Source organism: Mus caroli, unplaced genomic scaffold (assembly GCF_978045245.1).
Source record: "Mus caroli unplaced genomic scaffold, Mus_caroli_1 scaffold_9, whole genome shotgun sequence".
In the NCBI taxonomy this organism is placed as follows: domain Eukaryota; kingdom Metazoa; phylum Chordata; class Mammalia; order Rodentia; family Muridae; genus Mus; species Mus caroli.
In genome coordinates, this window is record NW_028227264.1 from 93,008,273 (window position 1) to 93,030,332 (window position 22,060).

Consider the following 22,060-nt stretch of genomic DNA (forward strand, 5'->3'; position numbering starts at 1 on the left):
CCCTGCATTATAAAAACCCTGGATTTAACCATACCTAGTCTATCTGTCTTCTGTGTGGGGATGTCGTGGCTCACTCACCCACCATTCCCTCTATTGCAGTCTGCCTTGAGTTGACACAGCACCAGGGGTTGGACATGGGCTCCCTTGGAACTTAACCAGACACAACTGGGAGTTAAATAAACTTCTTCACTCCACAAGCAGCGTGACCTCCAGTATCGCAGCAGCAACACCCAATTCGTTCAGGATCTTGACTTGATTTACACGGAACCCAACAACGCCTCATAATCCGGCCCCGCCAGCCTGGATTTGATGATTATTTGGCAACTAACGTTTATTTGTGACGTCACTAATTTGTATTAGGATTGCAAATTTCACTGAAATATTTTACAAGTTTTCAAGGGGATGTGGCTTTAGAAATACAAGTCTACCTAAATAGTCATTCCCTCTGCAAATAATTTTGTGATCAGTTCTTTGAACATTTCAAAAACTCCATAGACAAAACAACTGATCCATGTCCGGGGTTGTCAGGCAACAATGGTAATTACAGCAAATATTTATGGAGAACTGTAAAACCCATGACTTTGTGATACAAAAAAAATTAACGTAAAGATTTCTTTTTTAACACAACCTCATTGCCATTGATTAAAGTGTGTCTATAGAGGAGAGTTTCCATATCTGTGCAAGATATCAGGTCTTGAACTCTGTGGTGAAGCTTTATTACAAGGGCTGATACAATGTTAAAAGTGGGAGGCCATCTCTGCCCCCCAGAAGGCCCTGACTGGCTGGAAAGCATCTCAAGAGACAAACCGTGGGGAGCGAAGACTCTGCCTGCTTCTTAGGAAATGGTACCCTTGGCCTCACTGGGGCATAGCATTTGCAGAAACAAAAGAGACCTCTCAGGCCAAGGTTGTTTCTCCCACAAGGGAATTTCTGAGCTATCTAAAATTCATCCCATATATTCAATTCACATTCATAGCATATTCATCTCAAAATGTCTGCAGCCAGTCTTTGAAAAACAACTCCACATTTCATCCCACTATTCCACCTATTTACACTTCCAGATACCCATACATGTTCATGTCACACAGGTCCATCCCTCGGGGTTTCAGGTGAATAGTAAAACCCTGACATATGGTTAGGCTTAAGTGACACAGTTCTGAAAGCCACAGAAGGGCTTTAACTTACATGGTGCTATTTGATACAAAGTATCAAATCTCTCCTTGAAGATCTGTCACTTTTTAAAAATATTTTTTATCTTATTGCATTGATTTATGTGGAGGTGAGGAGGTCTGGTACATAGCAGGTGAGTACGTGGCGGTCAGGGGGTAACTCTTAGACATTCTCTCCTCCCACCTCATGAGCCCCAGGATCGAACTCAGGGTTTGGTGACAGGAGACTTATCGCATTGAGGCATCTCATTGGTTCAGAGATATCACTTCTTATAGATGACTTTTCCTTTAGTTATAACATAATCAATTAATTCATGATGGCCTCCAAACTGGTAAATCAAATGTTCCCATCTAGAAAGAAAGTAGAAAATAGTTGCTTCGGTGCGCATAAATCAAAAGTATCACCATGTCAGTTAATACTAATTTAAAGGTGGTGGCACACGCCTTTAATCCCAGCACTTGGGAGGCAGAGGCAGGCGGGTTTCTGAGTTCGAGGCCAGCCTGGTCTACAAAGTGAGTTCCAGGACAGCCAGGGCTACACAGAGAAACCCTGTCTCCAAAAACAAACAAACAAAAAAAAACAAAAAAAACCAAAGAAACAACCAACCAACCAAAAAACCTAACTTAAAGTGAATTCCGTGTGCGCATGTGCGTGTGTGCGTGTGTGTGTGTGTGTGTGTGTGTGTGTGTGTGTACGTACATATGGGTGGTGTATGCCTGCTCACTTGTGTAAGTGCACACGGAGGTCAGTCCTCCACATTGGTGCCTTCCTGATTACTATCTACCTTATTTTTGTGAGGCAGCTCTGTAACTGAACCTGGAGTCCCTCTATTTCACTAGACTGGCTGGTCAGCAAACCCTAGGGATTCCCCTGTGTCTGTTTCTCCAGTGCTCAGAGCACAGGCCCATCCTGCTAAGCCTGGCTTTTTACGTGGGCACTGATGCTCAACTTCGGGTCCCCTTGTTTGTGCAGCAAGTGTTCTATGAGCTGAGCCAGTTCTCCAGTCCCTGAACCTTTAAAACCCCATTCATGAGTAGCGCATGCACATTATCTTTGATGGATGGAGGAGATGCTTCGAGAAGGACTGAAATTAAGGAGCTGCTCTCCGCTGTTGAGCGTGGGGTCCAGTGGCTATTATGGGCTTATGAGGGTCAAAGAGATAGAACATCTCCAACATTTAGATTTAGACACTAAGCCCAAGCTTGTGGCACTGGAGGCCCAGGTCATAGCAGACCACAAGTGAGAATTAAGAACTCAGGAATAGGAGAGCTGAGTAGAGGCTTTGAGCGTCCTTTGATTCCATGAGTCGGAGAACGAATAAATCAGAGCCAGGTGATAAACAGGTCTGTAAACAAGCAAGAGGTCAGGAGGCAAGCATGAAAGCAAACACACAGGCTCGGGGACAAGTCCCAAGTCCAGGAAAACAGTAGGAATTGGAGGCCCAGGAAAAAGGCAAGGCAGAGAAAGGGATTTGGAGACTGGCTTTACTACAAAGATGAGGATGATATCAAGGGAGACCTTCTGGCTGGAAAGGGGTAAAGATAGAGGGGGGTCTGGTGGTGTGGAGTCTACACAGAGCCTGATACTTACTAAGTACAAGTAGGAAGACATCTACAACTTGTCTACACGGGCATCGAATAAGACAGCTAATCGTTGCTATGGTTACCAGTCACTGGGGAAGGACATGCACCTGGATGCATTGATGATGATGACGTCCCCCTGCTTGCCAACTTCCAAAGATCCGTGGGTGTGAGATTTTCCCAGTGCATAAGCTGCGTTGATGGTGGCAGCGGCCAAGGCCTCCGGCATGGACATTCTCATGTTCACGCAGGCCAGGTGCATGACCATCGGCTAAGGCAAGGAGAGACAGCATTGGAGAGCAGCAGAGCAGCAGCGACTGCTATCTAGGAAGCCTCTCCACACAGCACAAGCAGGACGATTGAACGCGTGTCTGGAAGGAACGGCTCAGGGATAGTCTGGGCTCAGATGTAAAAGGCCCCAGATTTTACTCTACTCCCTACCCCCCAAAAACAATGTATGGGCTGGAGAGATGGCTTTTCAGTTAAGAGCTCTGACTGCTCTTCCGAAGGTCTTAAGTTCAAATCCCAGAAACCACATGGTGGCTTACAACCATCTGTAATGAGATCTGATGCCCTCTTCTGGGGTGTCTGAAGATTGCTACTGTGTACTTACATATAATAAATAAATAACTCTTTTTCAAAAATATATAATATATACAATATATTATGTACATACAATAAAATGTTTATTATATGTAATATAATATTATATATACTATATATTATATCTATAATATTACATGTTATATTGTGTGTATGTGTATTTATAGATATTTATAATATATTACTTATACATATATAATATATTACATATATTTTATTACATTATATACTACACACATATCTGTAGTAAACATATATGTATATTGCTAAGTTGTTATTAGAAAATGCAATTTACATATAAGATTCTTAAACTTTGGGGGAAATTCCTTTATTATTTAATAACACTGTGTATTTAATATTTACTTAAATAATATTATACAGTTTTTTAAGATCCTGTGCTATGTGAGAAGCTTATCTCCACCCTTACTCACTAAAGTCTCACTGAGTTTCTGCTATGCCCCAGAGAAGGAAAATGGTTTATCACAAACCCTTAAGTCTCAAAAAATGAAGATTTATCTCTTCAGAACTGGATGAATTTGTGTGTGCAGGAAAATTCAATTATACCACTGACTAAACCCTTTTCCTCTTTCTTCTCAAAGACATATTTTTATATTTTAAAATACATTTTCACGCCGGGCGTGGTGGTGCACACCTTTAATCCCAGCACTCCAGAGGCAGAGGCAGGAGGATTTCTGAATTCGAGGCCAGCCTGGTCTACAAAGTGAGTTCCAGGACAGCCAGGGCTACACAGAGAAACTCTGTCTCAAAAAACAAAACAAAAAACAAACAAAAAAATTCACAACTAATGAAAAAGTTAAACATTTATACGCTCCATAGTTTCCACTCTGTTCAGAGAAATATCCAAAAAGTAATTACCATTGAAAAGCAGTACGCGTTGGGGTTGAAATCGCTGCCCAGAGCAACTATGACACCCTCGTCTAACATCTTCCTGGCTCGAGGCTGCTTCAGCCTAAGGGGAGGGGAAGAAAGGTGTCATTCTCCAGGTGGGACATTTTCAGAATGGATGCAGGGATGGCGGGAGCGTTCATGTTCTAGAAGAGGAGAGAAAGCTCCAGGTGGAGTGGAGGTGAGCATTGGCATCCACTGACATTTCATGGGTTTGCTGGTTGCACCATTAGGATGATGGCTTCGCGCCACTGTTGCCGCATCCCTTGGCATCTGAGTCTCTCAGGAGCTTTTTGGAACAACGCACCTCCGAAGTCTGCGTCCTCACAACCTGTACTCGAAGGCACTGTGTCAGGGTAAGAGAGGTTCCTTACCTCAGCATGTAGGCTGTGGTGGGCAGGAGGACAGCAGAACACCGAGCTGCAGCCATGGCAGCAATGCCTTCGTCGCTGACTTCCTCCAGGTGGCTGATAGCCTGTGCTCCCAGTTCGGCCCCAAGCTAGGCAGGATGGGCAGAGAGGGAAAGGTTTAACATACAACTACAATTCAATAAAATACTATGACACTGCTTCCTCTGCCCTGTTAAGAATCCTTGTCAACTATTTCTGATGAGCACAAGCTCTCAAAAACATATAGGGTTTGTCACAGACAAGCCATTTGAAAATTAGCATGTTGGGGATAAAAAGTAGTACTGAAGTGAGGTGTGGTGGATCACATCTGTAATCCAGGCACTTGGAAGACTGAGGCAGGACAATTGGCAGCCTAGGCTGGCTACATAGTGAGTTCCAGGCCACCCAGAGCAATATATAGAGACCTTGTTTCAAAACAAACACAGAAACACACAATAAATGAATCTTATATCGATATTTTCTGAAACTATGTTGTGACTCCCAGGGATCGGAATAAAAAAAAATGGGAATAATATCAGCAATAAAATCTAATTATTCTAGAATTCACAGAAATGCAACAAAGATAGATGTCTCAGAATGCCATCCACTCTGGGGTTAAAACCAAATTCAGTTAAAAAAAAAAACTTTAAATAATTTGAGTTGTCAACTTCAAAGTGTTTTTCCTCCAGCAGAAATGTTGGGACTCTATTGTCGGCAGACAGCTCAGAGAGATGCTGCATCAGGACCACGGAAGCTTTATAGCGGGCTTCTTCTCAGCTTGTTCCATCCCATACTTTAGTCCTCCACGGACGAGTGTCACACATGCACACACAATTCCCAGGCTGAAGACTGGCATGTTAAACAACCCAAGGGTTTAATCCATGTTAAACAACTGTCACTTGTTGTACTGTATGGCCATGGGAGGCTGCCACGTCCTAACTGGAGGAAGCGCTGACCCCTGTCGTCAGTACTCAAGATGTCTGCGACTGAGGATCTGGAAGGTCAGTGGGTTCACAGGAAACTCCTTAGAGGACATTTCCCTCTGACTTTGGAATCAGCCTGCTTCTGAAACTAATTTGCTGATCAGGGTTATTGGGTTCTCTCAGTTTTATCCACTTGTTGCTCTCTCTGATCAATAGTCACTCACTGACCACAGAGATTACATCCATACAACAAAGTCAGCAAATGCTAGCTTGCAGAAGCCTATCTCTACCCCAGGCACTGTACTGACCTCCAGGGATAGAGAGTTGCAAGTGTTGGGTGCAAGTTTAGCCAGTGGGGAAAAAGCAGGGTGAAATCACAGTACAATCTTAAAGAGATTTGGGTTAGGGTCTTAGAGGAGGAGTAGCTATGGTGAGCCTTGGATGAGAATATGAATCAGGAAAACAGCAGGTTTGGGATATAGGATGTCAAAGGTAGTCGGCCGTGCTTGGTTTGTGATGGAGAGGCAGAGGAGGTGAAAAGATACAAGAGATAAAGGGAGAGAAATAGGGCAGGCCCGGATCCTGGTACCCATGCACAGAGGGACTTAAAAGCAAGCTGGGGGTGGGGGTTTTTGGCTTCCATTTCCATAATACTGTTCATCATCAAAGGAAGCCAGGACAGGGACTCAAACAAGGTAGGAGCTGATGCAGAGGCCACGGAGGGAATCTGCTTACAGGCTTGCTCTCCATGCCTTGCTCAGCCTGCTTTCTTATAGACCGGCCAGGAGTAAGCGCCACCCACAATGGGCTGGACCCTGCCTCATTGATTACTAATTAAGAAAATGCATTATGGCCAGATCTTATGGAGGCACTTTCTCAACTGAGGCTCCCCCCTTTTAGATGACTTTAGCCTGTGCCAAGCTGACATAAAAGTAGCCGTCACAAATAACCCCTAGTCAATTTGACACACACACGATTGTTAAGTCACTGCCCTTTTGGGGGGGTTCACCCCAAAGGTCACACATTAGTACATTCTAATATAAACACTCCAATTTTTAAAAGTCCTTTTATAAAGACTCAAACCCTTAAAGCCTGTAACAGGGGAACGATGGACTGCCTCAGGGAATGGGATGGAAGGTAGCATTAACACAGAGACAAGACTGAAGGGAAAGAGAACAGTGTATGATTTGAGCCAAGCAGTCATGTGAGTGACAGGGATGTAGGGATACTTGGGAATGGAACTGAGCAGGCATGGTGATTGGATAACATCGTGGGTGAAAGGGAGGGGGGATTCAAACTGATGCCTGAGTCTTTGACTTCACTGACAGACAACAGATGGTGGTGTTCACTACGGCATGAAACACAGGTCAAAGTTTGAAAGTGACACTAAGACAGCGAGTCTCAGCCGGGCGGTGGTGGCGCACCCCTTTAATTCCAGCACTCGGGAGGCAGAGGCAGGCAGATTTCTGAGTTCAAGGCTAGCCTGGTCTACAAAGTGAGTTCCAGGACAGCCAGGACTACACAGAGAAACTCTGTCTCGAAAAACCAAAAAAAAAAAAAAAAGACAGTGAGTCTCAAACTTGAGACACAGGCAGAACATTTGCAAATGCTTACGTCTCAAGGGTGCTCTATGTTTACAGGAAAGACACCTAGACTCAGCTGGGCACAATAGTACCCCTTCAATCCCGGCACTTGGGAGGCAGAAGCAAGTGGATCTCTAGGAGTTTGAGGCCACTGGTCTACACAGTGAGTTCCAGGCCAGCTAGGTCGATTCTTCATGACCTTCTTCACTGTTGGATTCTTGGCCTGGCACACTGTTGAAAGCTGGATAAATGAACCTGGGCAGCCTGTACAGTCATGCAAGCCACCCTGTGGTTCTATGTACTACACACCATCAACCTGTTTGCTGTCACAGAAGGTCCTAGGAAATAAAAGAAACAATTCGGCTGGGGGTAGCACAGCACACAAGCACCTGCATAGCGTGTGCAGGACAACAGCCACCATAGGACACAATGACAAACAGAAATAAGTCATGTGTACGAATGTTTGTGTCCAACCCTGTGTATAGGTATGAATGTACACGTGTCTGTGTGGATCCTTTGGTGTGTGTATATGTGTCACCTGTGAGTTTGTATCTTTCTGTGAGTATGGCTATGGGTGTTTGTATGTGTCTATGTGTATGTCTTATATACATGTCTGTCTCTGTGTGTATGTATGTGTGTAAGTTTCTCTGTGTGTGTCTCTGTTGTGAATGTGTGTAAATGTGTCTGTCTGTCTCTCTGTCTCTGTCTCTCTGTCTGTCTCTCTGTGAGTGTGAATATGTAGAGGTCAGAAGACAACCTCAAGTATCCATCTATCCTTTCTTCCTCCCTCCCTCTTCCCCTCCCCCTTCCCTTTCCTTCCCTTTTCTTTCTTTCTTTCTTTCTTTCTTTCTTTCTTTCTTTCTTTCTTTCTTTCTTTCTTTCTTTCTTTCTTTCCTTCCTTCCTTCCTTCCTTCCTTCCTTCCTTTCTTTCTTTCTTTCTTTCTTTCTTTCTTTCTTTCTTTCTTTCTTTCTTTCTTTCTTTCTTTCTTACAGGGCCTGTCTGCAGGTCTGGAAGTCACCAAGAACTTAGCCTAGAGCTCTAGGAATCTGCTTATCTCTGTCTGTCCAGGGCCAGGATTATAAATAAGTACATACCACCAAGCCTAGGCTGCTTCACCCCATGTGATCCCCATCCTGGGGATCAGACTTGGGTCTTTGTACTTCCAAGGCCAGTGTTTTACTGAGAGAGTCATCCCCCGGTTCCCCAAGAAACTCTCTAGGCCCAGCCAGACCAGAAACTTCCCACTTCCTGCCTTTTCAGAAGGGTCCTCCGAACTCTGAACAAAGTGTGCAGGAAAGAGCCTACAGTCAGCCATACCTCAGCAGCCTTCATCGGGTGGAGTTCATCCCCGTGGAAGTTGATCTGTAAGCCCATCTTTTTTCCACCTTCCAGAATCCTTCTGGTGGTATCCAGATCAAAGACACCCTTCTCACAGAACACATCTATGTTGTCAACATGCAGGTCCCCATTTCTGCTGAGTTCTTTCAGCCTTGGCAGGTGGTGATTGATGATGTCATCAGCAGCTTCCACCGCAGTTTTCCCTCTAATGGAAGGAAATGAGGTTACCATGGGCATATTCTATATATATGTGATACTTGCATATTTTCAATATGCATATTCTTTAATATATGTGATATGGAATGCATTGCTTAATACATATGCTTATTATGTATACTGTATATATGTTTTATTATCTATACTATATATACATTTAAGAATATATATATGTATGTATATATAGGTTTTTTGTTTTTGTTTTGTTCTGTTTTTAGATTTTATTTATTTTATATGAGTACGCTGAAGCTGTCTTCAGACACATCAGCAGAGGGCATCGGATCCCATTACAGATGGTCCTGAGCCACCATGTAGTAGCTTGGAATTGAACTCAGGACCTCTGGAAGAGCAGTCAGAGCTCTTAATCACTGAGCCATCTCTCCAGCCCCAAATATATATAGTTAATAAAGGAAGGATAATAAACAGTATAGGCAAATGAGTTTAAGCTTCAGAAAGGGAGAGGAAAAGTCTATAAAAGAGCTCCGAGCATTAGCCAGCTGTGAGCCAGCGCTCACACAGCAGATGCAGTAATGAGACTTCCGTTCCAGGATCTGTGTAGACACAACAGAGATGTAAACTGCTCAGCTTCACCAAGCTGTGTGGCCCTTGGGGATGTCAACAAGGCTGCCTCTCTGTCTCAGAGACTTAGAGGACACTCTGACCTCAGCGATCACATTGTCTTTTGCTTCTCTATGCACAAGTTTTCCTGAAGCCTTTATCTAAGGCCACCTGTCTCGCTAACAGGAATGGATCAGGGAGAAGCAAGTCTTGGGATGCTCTGTAAAACTCGGGAGCTGTTAGCCATGAGCAAGAGCGAAGATGTTAACATCAGAGAGACACTGGGCATCCCCACCCCTCCTCACCCCGAAACTTTAGACACGTGACTTGGCTGTGATCTGCGCATCTGGGATAAACCAGTGGGAATCAGGACACAAGCGTCATTGGAAGCTGGATAGAATTTCTGTGAAACTGCAGCTCATTATCTGGCGCAGTGCTCCTCATTCAACAGCACTGGTAGTTTGAACCAGAAGAGGCTGGCAGGAAGGGGATTTAAAGTTATTTCTATTGCCGCATCACCGACAGAGAACAGGGTGCATTCAGTTCTTTCCTGCACCTGTGTTGTTCACGTTTGAAACAGTTAAGAAACTTAATCATGTAGCTAGCAGCGAAGCTGAACTTAAATTCAGGTTTCAATACTTAGAAAAAAAGAGCAGGCTATCCTATACTTTATATTCCATTTGAAAACAACTGTACCTTCCAATAGACAAACTCTTTCAAGGTCTCGATTCAAACTTCTTTAGTAATTTTAAAAAACACAAATGCCAAAAACTTAAAATGAAGATCACTGGAAATGTTAAATATTTATGTTTTTCTGCATAATCAGTTGTATGCTTTTTTTTTTTGAGGCAGGATCTCACTATGTAGCCCTGGTTGGCCTAGAACTTGCTTTGTAGACCAGGCTAGCCTTAAATTCACAGAGATCCTCCAGCTTCTGCCTTCTGAGTGCTGGGATTAAAGGTATGCACCATCATGCCTGGAGTATTTTATTAATACGAAACTTTAGTGTCAATTTTTTGGTTCCTCTGATTGAAGACAGTACGTGAATATCTGCATTAACCATTATGCTGCTATGCAACACGGAGGCAATATAGTGATTGGCCACATGGTGTGTTTTTTAAATGACTCCAAAGTAGTTTTGAAGCCTTTTCCCCACAAAAAAAAAGAGGTAAGTGGAGTCGTGCTTATGTCAGTGTGATTCAGTCATTCACAATGCATGCACCTTTCCAAACATCTTGTATATAGTAAATATTCACAATTTTAAATTAGCAAATAAAGTATATTTTAAAGTTCATTAAAGTACAAAAATATGAATAATTGAAGTGATTTAAGTTTAGATATGTTTTGTGACATAAGTCTATGTCAGCTATATGCTCCTTCTATTCAACAAGCTGAAGACTGGGCAAAGAGTTTGGGGACACCTGCTCTCCAGACCTTTCAGATCTGGACCCGTGGGCTTTCCTGTCCAGAAGTTCCAGGACAAAAAGGAACGGCACAGCTAGGCTGTATGTGCATAAGGAGGTAAAGAAGTTCTCTTCATAAAGTATCAAAAAATCTTTAGATAAGTGCAAAGATAAAGGCACAAAGGGAGAGGGAGAGGAAGGAGGAGGAAGAAGAAAAGTAAAAGAACAATATTATACTAATAAAATGAAAATATTTGCTCTTGAGTAAACAGATTAACGAAAACCCTTCTGCAGACTATGCAATTTGATCTCCTAGAGGAAATACCTAGTCATTTTTACAGTGGATTATGCTAATTGATTATCAGGGAAATTATTTGAATTGGTAGCTGTAATTTGAAAGGACTCGTAAGGGGAGAATCCTTTATACTTTATACTAATGAATAGAACGCTTGGCAATATTTCCTCCCTTTTCATCCTTAAAGGACTAGGAGAACTGATGAAGCTGTTGGATCCCCTGTCCTAAAACCACCTTTAGAAACAGAGCATCTTTCCGGAAAGTTCTCTTTCTCTATGGTCTTCCGGGCAAGAGCAGAAGTGCTAGAGAACCTCCACCCTCCAGAGAACACATCCCTGACTGTTCCCAGGGCCCGAGTGACAGCTGGACCCCACCACGGAGATTACTTGGGCACTGAATGAGCCCCGCAGTAAGTGGCAGAGAGGCTGAGGTGCAGCTCCCGCCTGGCGCGCTCGATTACGCGCAGCATCTTGAGCTCTGTCTCCAGGTTGAGGCCATATCCGCTCTTGCACTCCACCAGCGTGGTGCCAGCCCTCATCATGCACTGCAGCCGCTGCTGGAAGGAGCAGAACAGTTCCTCCTCCGAGGCCTGGCGGGTGTGCTCCACCGTGAAGTTGATCCCTCCTCCTGCCTGGTGAATGTCCATGTACGTGGCCCCTGCCAACTGAACGCAAGGCTCACTCAGGGAGGTTACAGGTAGGTCTGCAGAACCTACCTCCAGGGGTGATACTAGAGGACGGTTATGGGGGCTCAGCAGTTAAGAGCAGGTGCTGCTGTTGCCTAGGATGGCGGTTCAGTTCCCAGGGTGCACATGGCAGCTCACAACCACCTGTAACTCACACACACACACACACACACACACACACACACACACACACACACACACGCACACAAAGAGAGAGGGAGAGGGAGGGAGGGAGGAAGAGGGAAAGAGAGAATTAGGAAATAAAAATAAAATCAATATTACAAGATGGTTAAGACGCAGCTAGGCATGATGCAAGCCTGTCATGGCAGCACTCAGGAAGTAGAGGCAGGGGCATTAGAAGCTCAAGGCCTACTTCAACTGTATAGGGAGTTACAGGCCAGCCTGGGCTACATGAGACCCTGTTTCAATCAATGAAATTAGTAAGCAACAGGGTACAGATACCAACAGCCAGATCAGAAAGGAAGACACTAGTCCCTTAACCACCCCCCTCCCCCTGATGTGCAGAAGGGAATCCCCAAAGGTACTTGAGAGGCAGAGATGGGCAGTGTGATGGGTGGGCAAATGGGCATCTGAAAGCAGTAACAGTCAATCGACACTCAGATATAGGAGCATTTCAATGTGTGAAGTCAGCCCCAGTGCATAACCAGCCCAGCCTCAGCACCATTCTGTTTGAGAAAACAAAGCTTGTAGGGTTTCAGGAGCCCCAAGCAATTACTCAGCTCTCTACTGACCGAGGGCAGACTCCATGTCATGTGGGCACAGTTTGGAGCCTAATTTCTGTCACTCAAGCAAATAAAGAGGTTCTTTCTACAACCCCAGTAATGACTGGACAGTAGGGATGTGCGATCCAATCAAAACATGTGAGCCTTTGGGCTAGACTTGGCCTGGACCTGCCACCCTCGGCTTGCTACACCCTCCCTTCCCAGACACAACTTTCTCCATCATCTGTAGGATAGCAGCATTTGGACCATAGTCTCTAAGGTGCCTTTTAGCTCCGACATTCATTGCAATAATAAAATTGTCTTTAAAAGGGCTTCTGATTTGTTGAAGAAGACACACGATGGCTGAAGAAATGGTTTCTTATCCTGTTTTCCAAAATAATAGAATGTCACTGCTAGCCTGCGCTTTTAAGGTGGGAACCCTTAGCAATGCGATCATGGCTTTGCTTGGGAGCTGGTTGTGGCTTCTGTAACAGATACAACTACATTTATGTTACTCTCAAGTCTCATATTTCTAAGGAGACTAATGTAAGACATTTCATTATTTTGGTTAAGCAACCTGTTTTTCCAAATTTATCCACAGTGAACAGTGATTTTCAAACTATTTCTTGAAACTCATTCAAAAGTTACTTGTTCGAAATTACAAATAACGATTTAGAATACAGGATGGAAGTGGAAATCAGCCAGCAAGTTGCTGAACTCTGTTCTAAAAAAAAAGTCTAGAGTTGAAAATCTTCAATACCTCTTTTCTTAAACTAGTTGCTAGCTCTCTATACATACGTCATATAAAGATTTGGGGGCAGTTTCTATTAAGTTTGATGGTCAGTTGTGTTCTCTATTAAGACAGGTAAAGATAACCATGAAAAAGATATGTGGCATAGGTTGACCACTTAGGCAATCACTAGTAGAGACATTCCCCTGTTTGCACTGTATTGATTTGCTGCCGTCCGTTCCAGTTACCTTCATTGCAAACTCGTGGACTCTTTCACCCGCCCACACCGGATGTGTGTGTGCGTCCACCAAACCTGCAACCAAAGGTAAGAAACAGAAAAGGTGCTTAGACCACGCCTGACCGTTCTGTATCACACCGCTCTGAAAGCATGGTGGTAGTCACCCAGCTTGGAGGAGGGCAAGAGGGCAAGACTTTGTGAGGTTCCCTCTATTTGGCTGGTCTAGAACGTTCTAATAGAGGAGAATAACTCAACACAAGACAAACACCCCTTAGAGATAGCCAGCTCTCATGTTCAGTAACTATGCTCACCAAAAGAAACCTTGAAGTGGCTAAACTACTAACTGGACAAAACTGGAACAGTGTCACTAAGGAAAAGGAAACACACTCTGCTACTTTGAGAAAGAATCATAAAGATGGTGCATAGCTTCAGGAAAGATAGCCAAGGAGAATCTGGAATTGCTTTACCAGGATTCAACATAAAAATCACATTGGCAAAGCAGAACTTCAGTGGATGGAGCCATAGATATTTTTGAACACTGTGGCTAAGATTCTTTTGAAAACAAACCGATAGTCTTCCTCTTTCTTGTCCCCGAGCCGCTGTTAAAACTGTTTTCTGAGTTTTATGAGGAAAAAAAAACCAAAAAAACAAAAAAACAAAAAATCAGTACCTGGCAAGATGCATTTCCCAGAGCAATCAATTCTTTCTTCAAAAGTTTCTCCGGAAAACTGACTTTGGATAACAGCAGCAGGGCCGACAGCTTTTATAAGCCCATCACTGAGGGGAATAAAAATCAAGAAAACAGTGCCTAAGTTTTGAGGAAAATTTTTTTTTCTGAAAAATCTGATAAATGATTTAAATATGGTTTGGATGCCCTGGTGTTAGCCAACTCTCTCCTCTCTCTCTCTCTCTCTCTCTCTCTCTCTCTCTCTCTCTCTCTCTCTCTCTCTCTCTCTCTGGAAGGAGATGGTGGACATAAAAAGTCAAACCCTGTGTCAAAGAGACTGATTGCTACCTTTTCTCTAAGATCAGTATTCTACTTTCCCACAGTCCTAGACCCCTAGATTATGCCTGAAACACGGGACCATCCAGTGTAAAGAGACTACATTTCCCAGACTCCCCATTAGTCACTGCTGCCCATCAGTTGGGACTCGACTCTGAAATGCCCTCCAGAGGTTCCTGTGTTGAAACTGTGGTCTCTGATGTAGGGCTCTGGAAAAGTAGACAGACCAGAAGGCTCTGGTCTCATCAGGGAATCAGTGCATTGATGACTTCATAAGTTGTTGGGGTATTTGGGAGATGCTAGAATTTAGGACATGGGACGTGACTGAAGGGAGAGGTTCTTGGGAGCATGCTTTTCAAAACTATATCTTCTTCCTGGCTCCTTTCTTTCTCTCTGTCTCTGCGTCCTGGTCACCATGGGATAAGTGTCTTCCATCTCCCGTGCCCCACCCTGCCATCAGGACATTTGGCCCTGTGGTGACAAGGTCTCAGAGTGATGGAGCCAGCACAGTGAAACCCACTAGATCTTTGTTTGTGTCCCAGGCATTTTGTCACAGTGATGGAAAGCTCACCTAACTGGGGAGGGGTGCATTTAGAGGGGGGCAAATTCAGGAAGAGAACAAGAAACTACATTTGAATTTTGAAAAAACTGTGTTCTGATTTTTGAATCCGGACAGCGTTTTATCTGGCCGAGTTCTATAAAATGCCCACTTTGCAGTAAATCCGGTGATGGAAAGGACCAGACAGGTTGGAAGCTGACCTATGAATGCAGGTTAAACACAAATCCCTCAACTTGGGACTCCCTACTTAGGAATTCCTCTTCTGTCAGAGGTTTGTCCTGGTTGACATGGAGCTGAATTAACCAGGAGCCACAGGGCAAAGGGCTCTGACGAGAGCTGGCAGTTGAAGCACACCACTTCATGTGTGCTGTTGGACTTTAAATGAGTTCAGGCCTATGATGGAGATCTCTGATGGCCCCAGCCTGTGTGGAATGACTCTGGGGGTGTGGGGTTCTCTTCAGGACCACATTAACCACACAGCTGTCCACCTCCTAAGAATGTGGGCTGTCATTCAGTGGTGGGTTGTGGAGTCATGTTTGAACAAAGTGCACATCCAGTCACATTATTAATTACTCAAGGAACTTAGAAACCACCTTCCAAAGGTGTCAGGAGTTTTGGCCCTTTAGAAACTATTAACATGGAGTAGTGAGGTTTCACTGTTTACTACTAAGTGGGAAAAAGAATAAACTACAAAGTAATACACATTCATTCCTTCTCTTTAAAAGGTGTGGGTGTTGACACATTTTTATTTACTTTAGAAAACAGCCCCAAAGCAAAGCGCCTGTGTGTTAGCATTGGTTCCCTGATGCAGGGTTTGAGTGATTTTGCCGGTCAGCTGTGGGTTTGTTTGTTTTACGACGTGGTCTCACTTGGCTGCCCTGGAATTATGTAGAACAAGCTGACTTTGAATAGTCTACCCCTGCCTCCAGAGGGCTGGTATTAAAGACATGGCCACTATGCTGGACTACATAATGCACACCACAGGTGCTTTTTGAGGGGGAAAAAAGATGTAATGTTAGTTTTATTTTAAAATATTTTTTAAAGAGGGGCATGCCTTTGATCCCAGCATTTGGGAAGCAGAGATGAGTGGAACTCTGTGAGTGAATTTGAGGTCAGTCTGGTCTACAAGAGTCCAGGACAGCCAAGGCTACACAGAGAAACCCTGTCCTTTTTTCTTTTTCTTTTTTCTTTCTCTCTCTCTCTCTCTCTCTCTTTCTTTTTTTTTTAAGTTCTTGATTGTTTTTTGAAACAGGATCTCGCGTGCAAACTCTACATACAGTCAAGGATGGCCTTAGACTACAGACCTCACCTTCTGCCTCTTGGGTGCTGGGACTGCACACCTGGATCAATATCCGGGATTTTAGGGCAAAAAAGAGTCTCCAGACTCTTCTGTAAACAACAAAGCAAACCCACCAGCCAGTACTTTAGAAGCTATAACGGGATCAATGATCAATGATCATAATGAAAGATGCCCTGAAGGTGTTTTGTTGGAGAAAGAGCTTTCGCTCCGGAACCCCATCTCGTCTGTCCCCAGCTACTGGCTACTCACGTGCCCACCACCACGCTGGCGCCCTCCAGCACCGCCAGGCTGCGCAGCGCAGACCCGGTCAGGAAGCGCTCGCCGCGGACACACACCAGCACCACTTGCTGTGCGTTCTCCAGCAGGAGGCGGTGGCTGCTCGTCATGGTCGCTATAGCCGCTGGCGGGCTGCGGAGGACAGGAGATTCTGCGAGCTGTGGCTCCGGGGCAGGGCGGGGCGGGGCTGGGCAGCGTGGGGCGGGAGCTCACCAGCAGCCTGTGAAGACAGGAGCAGTGCCAACCAGAGCGGCTGGAATAAAGTTGGAATAAACTTTATTGTGGTCGCCAGTCTTTTCAGGTCTCCTTTTCAGGTTTGGAATAAAGGAGGTGATGGTTATATCACCCCCTCCCCAACTCCTAACTTCTGGATTAAAAACAAAACAAAACTGAAATTTAGCCACCACCGGAAGTGATTAAGTTGGACGAGGTAGATGTGGTGCAGTGGCCAAGCGAAGTGTTGTTGGGAAGGGCTCGCACAGAGACGCCAGTGGTGTGTGTGTGTGTGTGTGTGTGTGTGTGTGTGTGTGTGTGTGTTAGACACAGTGACAGAAACAGCGACAAAAACACACTGTGCCCTGGGAGCTGGAACTTGAACCTAGCAAACTTGCGCTGACAGGCGACAGGGGCACGGAGCACGGGGCAGAGGCTCACGGTGTCCGCGTGACCCTCCAAGCCTGGCTGCGGGTGCCACGCGTGTTCGGTTGGCCAGATCGGCACTTGGGTCTGATACCAAGCGGTTCCCAGGATGAAGGGAGCCTGGAGCAGGGAAGGATGAAGCTGAGACACAGAGTATCAGTTTGTGCCTCTGTCTGCTTTGTCCGGACAGCCTTCTTGAAGGATAGGTCTCAACTGTGATCCAGACTCGTTGAGGTAAAACCAGATTTGACCCGGGTGTCTGACACACACACACCCTCACTCCTGCCAAGTGTGGTGGCTTTCACACACACCGCTGCACTCAAGGTTGTAGACAGACAACATCCAGATTGTTTAAAGAACTGGCAGGCAGGATTTGTAAAGAATACACACACACACACAACACACATACATACACACACACACACATAAATTTTTTGAGATTACAATGACATCATTTCCTGATTTCCTCTTAAACCGCCCTTGTTATCTTTCAAATTCAAGACCTTTTCTATGGTGTGTGTGTGTGTCCCTAAATACATAAATACAGCCCACTTAGTCTGTATAATGCTATTTGTACATATATGGTTTTAGGGCTTCCCCCCTTGGTCTTTTTTCTCTTGTTGAGACAAGTCTCACTATGTAGCCCTGGCTGTTCTGGAGCCCTTTATGTAGACCAGGATAGCCTTTTAATTCAGAGATCTACCTGACTCTAGCTACCCCCCCCCACCTCTCTGTCCCTGGTCCCCCCCACTCCCCCCCACACACACTGCACATTAGTGCTGGGACTAAAGACATACACCACCACATCACCCTTAAGTTATTTAGTTTCTATGGTAGGTTTCCTATAAAGATAAGAGAGTTTCTTCCCCTGCCCAGTCCAACAAAATACTACAAGAGATGGGGGTGGCAGGGTGAAGGACTGAAAACAATACCATAAAAGCAGGCTTACTCTGCAAAGCACAAAGATACTTTTTGGGTCACCTTATAGCCATTATAAAACAGACAGTAAAAATATCTTCCGACAAACAGATGTCCTTTAGGTCCACATCATGTTCTATTAGAAAATAGAGATGGGGTAGAAAAAAACAAAGCAAAAACAAAAGAAGGAAGTTATAAAATAATGTGAGTGAAAACCCCAACAGCTGCTCACAAAGCAGAAACACAACCACAAATGTCTGTGTACTGCCAAGAGAGAGAGAGAGAGAGAGAGAGAGAGAGAGAGATTAGCCAGGGGTGGTAGTAGAGCTATGTGAGTTTCAGTCTAGCCTGGTCTACACAGTGACTCACTGTCAAAGAAAAAAAATTAAAAGAAGAAAGGGGGTGGGGTGTAGAAATGACAGAGGGTAGAAACAGAGTCACTTTTGGTTAGAGAATGTTTATACTATAAAATTTTAGCTAACCTGTTAACTTTTGGCAGGCAAAGGTAACTGCAGGGATAAAAGATGGGTTCACACTGGGGTTCAACAAATGCCTACTTCTGTTAATTCTCCCCTGACCTGTCCTCAGGAAATCAATTGAAAATTTCCCGGAGGCACGGTTGTCTTCGCCTTATATAGCCATGCTTGCTTGTAGTTTATGGATTTGTTTGACCTTCAGATAAAACGTGGGTCACTTGGGCTAATACTCGCATGTACAGGAACAGTGGACATAGCTATTTTAATGCTATTTTCCTTGATTGACAGTTAGCTTAGGGATCTGACTGGCTAAAGTACCAGTTTCTCCCCTGGCTTCATAGAATGTACCACACACCGTGCTTATGGTTTATATATTCCCAGGAAGCCTAAAAAGGAATTATCCTTCTTTTTCATGGGTAGGTATGTCAGTGGGTGGCCTGAACGCATCAGATTGACTGTCCAAGGAGGCGCTGCCTGAAAGCTGCTTGCAAACAAAAGGCTTGTAGACACAGGAAGCTTTAGGACCACAGACTTGAGCGTGTGTGAGGCTCAGCTGTTAAAGAGTCCTTATTCTTCCAAGGATCCAAGGTCAGATCCCAGAATCCACATTAGGCCGCTCACAAGTGCCTGTAACCCTAACTCCAAGGAATCAGACACCCTCTACAGACACTTGACTCATATGTATACACACACACACACACACACACACACACACACACACACCATTTTTTTAAAAAAAATTTATTTATTTAATCTATATGAGTAAACTGTAGCAGTACAAATGGTTGTGAGCCATCATGTGATTGCTGGGAATTGAACTCAGGACCTCTGCTTGCTCCAGCCCCTGCTCACTCCAGCCCAAAGATTTATTTATTATTATATTTAAGTACACTGTAGCTGTCTTCAGACACACAAGAAGAAGGTGTCAGATCTCATTTCAGATGGTTGTGAACCACCATGTGGTTGTTGGGATTTGAACTCAAGACCTTCAGAAGAGCAGTCAGTGCTCTTAACCGCTGAGCCATCCCTCCAGCACCCCACCCCCACCCCCACCCCCCCAAGCACACACAACACACCATTTTAAAGCACCAAAATTCTTGGTACTCTCCAGCATGCCCCCTAGCACTGGCTTTACACTCCTGCATCACCAGACTCACATCAGGACCCCCTCCCGCTGGCCTCCCTTTTCTTCTTGATCCTTGACTCTCAGTTAAGTTTTTCTTCTTTCCCCTTCGGCTTACTAATGAGGCCATCAGAAAGGTCAGCAGAAAAGTCCACACAAAGCAGCAAGCCTGACGCCAGCAGGGTGAAATGAGGTCAAGCGAGCAGGTGTTTCCTCGCCCTTCTGATCTGCTTCTGACCTAATAAAAGAGGCCGGCCATAGAGCAGGCCAAGGACCCAGGGGTCCCTGGCTTGTGGGTAAACAACAAACTGCTGGCTCAGATAGATCCACACTGTTGAAGGCCACAGTTCACAGCTTTTCCTCCTAGTATTTGTCCATGGTGGGTGGAGGTGGGGAGAAAAATGGGGAGGGCAAGGCAGTCAGGGAGAACTGGTCCATAGAACAGCGGGTCTCAACCTTCCCAACGCTGAGACTGTTCAGTGTAGCTCCTCGTGCACGCTGCAGTGACCTCCAAACATAAAGTGATTTCTATTGCTGCTTCCTAACTGCAACGTTGCTACCATTATAAATTGTAATGTAAATATCTGTGTTTTCCAACAGTCTTAGGCAACCCCTGTGAAAGAGTCATTCAGTTCCCTCAAAGGGGTCCAGATCCACAGGTTGAGAACATCTACAACTAGATACTGGCTACAAACTGAAAACCTAACTTTTGATTATACACTACCACCAAGGTGGTGTTTTCTTATACAGAGGGCATTGCCCAACTGCCTTCTTCTGGATGGAGCTAGCAGACTGTCTTCTACCTCCCTTCTGTCTTCCACAGACCTCCTTAGTCAGGAGATAAATACGAAAGGAAAGACAGGCATTTCAGACTCCCAAAGCATCAGTTTGTCATCAATTTTCCTGTACTAGTGTGGAATTTTTAAAGATTTCACTAGCCTGTTATTTACCTTTGCAGCTGAGTTGCTTTCTCAAGCTTCTTGTTTTCACCTTATTTATTTATATACTTTTATTTATTTATTTTGGCCATTCTTTGAGTTTTATAGCTGAAATAAGTATGCCAACCTCCCCCAACCCCCACGCCTCACCCCAAGCCTGGCCAAAGAGAGAGTGTGGTAAATGCATGGCTACAGGAGCTTTCTTGAGCACCAGCTCTTAGAAACCAGGCTTCACATGCAATTTTCTCTACCCGACACTGTCCCTACACTTTGGATCGGTTGGTTGGTGGTTGATTGATCTTGCCTGTGTACATGTGTGGATGTCAGAGGCTTCCGAGTAATCAAATCTGCTCTGTTTTTTTGTTTTTTGTTTTGTTTTTAACTCACAATAAGTGGACACCAGGTATAGAGTGACCCCAGCATTGCACTAAAGAGCACACTGGTAGTTTCAATTATGGTGTGCTACGGCTCACAGTCAGCTCCCAGGTTATTAAACAGCACTGAATGAACACTACTGCACATACATTTTTTGCTCTCAGGATTGATTATTTTCTGGAGTGCAAGTTTCTAGAATTAGAAAAATTGCTGGGTACAGAAGTTTGTGTGCTCATGGTTTTTAAAGCCAGACTGTTGTCGGGAAGTCACTGACTGCTGAATTTGGCCACGTTTGTGCACTATATACAGGTTTGATTTAAAAAAAAAAATTAAAAGAATTTATCTTATTTTTCAGGCTGAAGAGATGCTTCAACCGCGAAAGGCTAGGCTCACAACCAAAATGTCAAAATATTTCTTTTGTTTTTAATTATGTGTATGTGTGTGTGTCTGTGTACTTGTGTGTGTGTGTATTTGTGTGTGTGTATATGTATGTGTGTCTATGTCTGTATGTGTGTGAATATGTATAGATGTATGTATTTATATGTATGTGTATATACATGTGTGTATATATATGTGTGTGTGTGTATGAATATGCATAAATGTATGTGTTTGTCTGTATGTGTGTTATGTACATATATGTGTGCTTGTGTGTGAATATGTATAGATGTATTTGTATGTATTGTGTATGTGTGTATATGTATGTATATGTGTGTGTATGTATATATGTGTGTGTATATGTGTATGTGGCTGTGAGTGAAGGTACCTACAGAAGCCAGAAGAGGGTGCTGGAGCCCCCAGAGCTGGAGTTACAGGCATCTGTGAGCTGCCCAGCACAGATGCTGGGACCCCAACTCAGGCTCTCTGAAAGAGCAAGTTCAAGCTCTCAGCAGATGAGCCATGTCTCCAGCCCCTGTGTACAGTTTCTTTACTGTTTATTCTAAGTATATAGTTTACTTTGCGCATACTCCCCTGTGTCAACAGGACTAATAAAACGTGTATTTCCTTTTCTCTGGACAGGACCAGGAGACAAAATGGCATCCCAGATGCACACATCAATAAGTTCTGGAGGTAAAAAGCAACTAGTCGATGTATTTATTCTTACTATGTGCCTGG

General features: G+C 44.3%; 2 protein-coding genes across 5 annotated transcripts in view; one reads left to right on the forward strand and one right to left on the reverse strand.

Annotated features, from left to right (window-relative positions):
* Positions 1 to 305: 305 nt before the first annotated feature.
* On the reverse strand, positions 306 to 16,675 carry Amdhd1 (amidohydrolase domain containing 1). Of its 3 annotated transcripts, XM_021174155.3 has the most exons (9): positions 16,452 to 16,670; positions 14,011 to 14,117; positions 13,351 to 13,415; positions 11,352 to 11,629; positions 8,473 to 8,698; positions 4,634 to 4,758; positions 4,230 to 4,323; positions 2,861 to 3,021; positions 306 to 1,520 (listed from the first exon to the last, which is right to left on the reverse strand). In XM_021174155.3, the coding sequence occupies exons 1-9, from the start codon at positions 16,586 to 16,588 to the stop codon at positions 1,433 to 1,435; spliced, it is 1,281 nt and encodes a 426-aa protein (XP_021029814.1). In that variant the 5' UTR covers positions 16,589 to 16,670; the 3' UTR covers positions 306 to 1,432. The 3 variants fall into 3 exon arrangements, with proteins under 3 accessions (XP_021029814.1, XP_021029816.1, XP_021029815.1); XM_021174157.3 differs by lacking the exon at positions 2,861 to 3,021 and having other exon boundaries at positions 16,452 to 16,673; XM_021174156.3 differs by lacking the exon at positions 306 to 1,520 and having other exon boundaries at positions 2,990 to 3,121; positions 16,452 to 16,675.
* Positions 16,676 to 17,142: 467 nt separating this feature from the next.
* The window catches only part of Ccdc38 (coiled-coil domain containing 38), a 43,158-nt gene continuing 38,240 nt past the window's right edge, over positions 17,143 to 22,060 (forward strand). The window contains exons 1-2 of one of the 2 annotated variants that reach the window (XM_021174676.3): positions 17,143 to 17,351; positions 21,965 to 22,015. In XM_021174676.3, coding sequence (XP_021030335.1) covers positions 21,979 to 22,015 — 37 coding nt within the window. In that variant the 5' untranslated portion in view covers positions 17,143 to 17,351; positions 21,965 to 21,978. The remainder of the gene's footprint in view (positions 17,352 to 21,964; positions 22,016 to 22,060) is intronic. The other variant, XM_021174677.3, reaches the window with a different exon arrangement.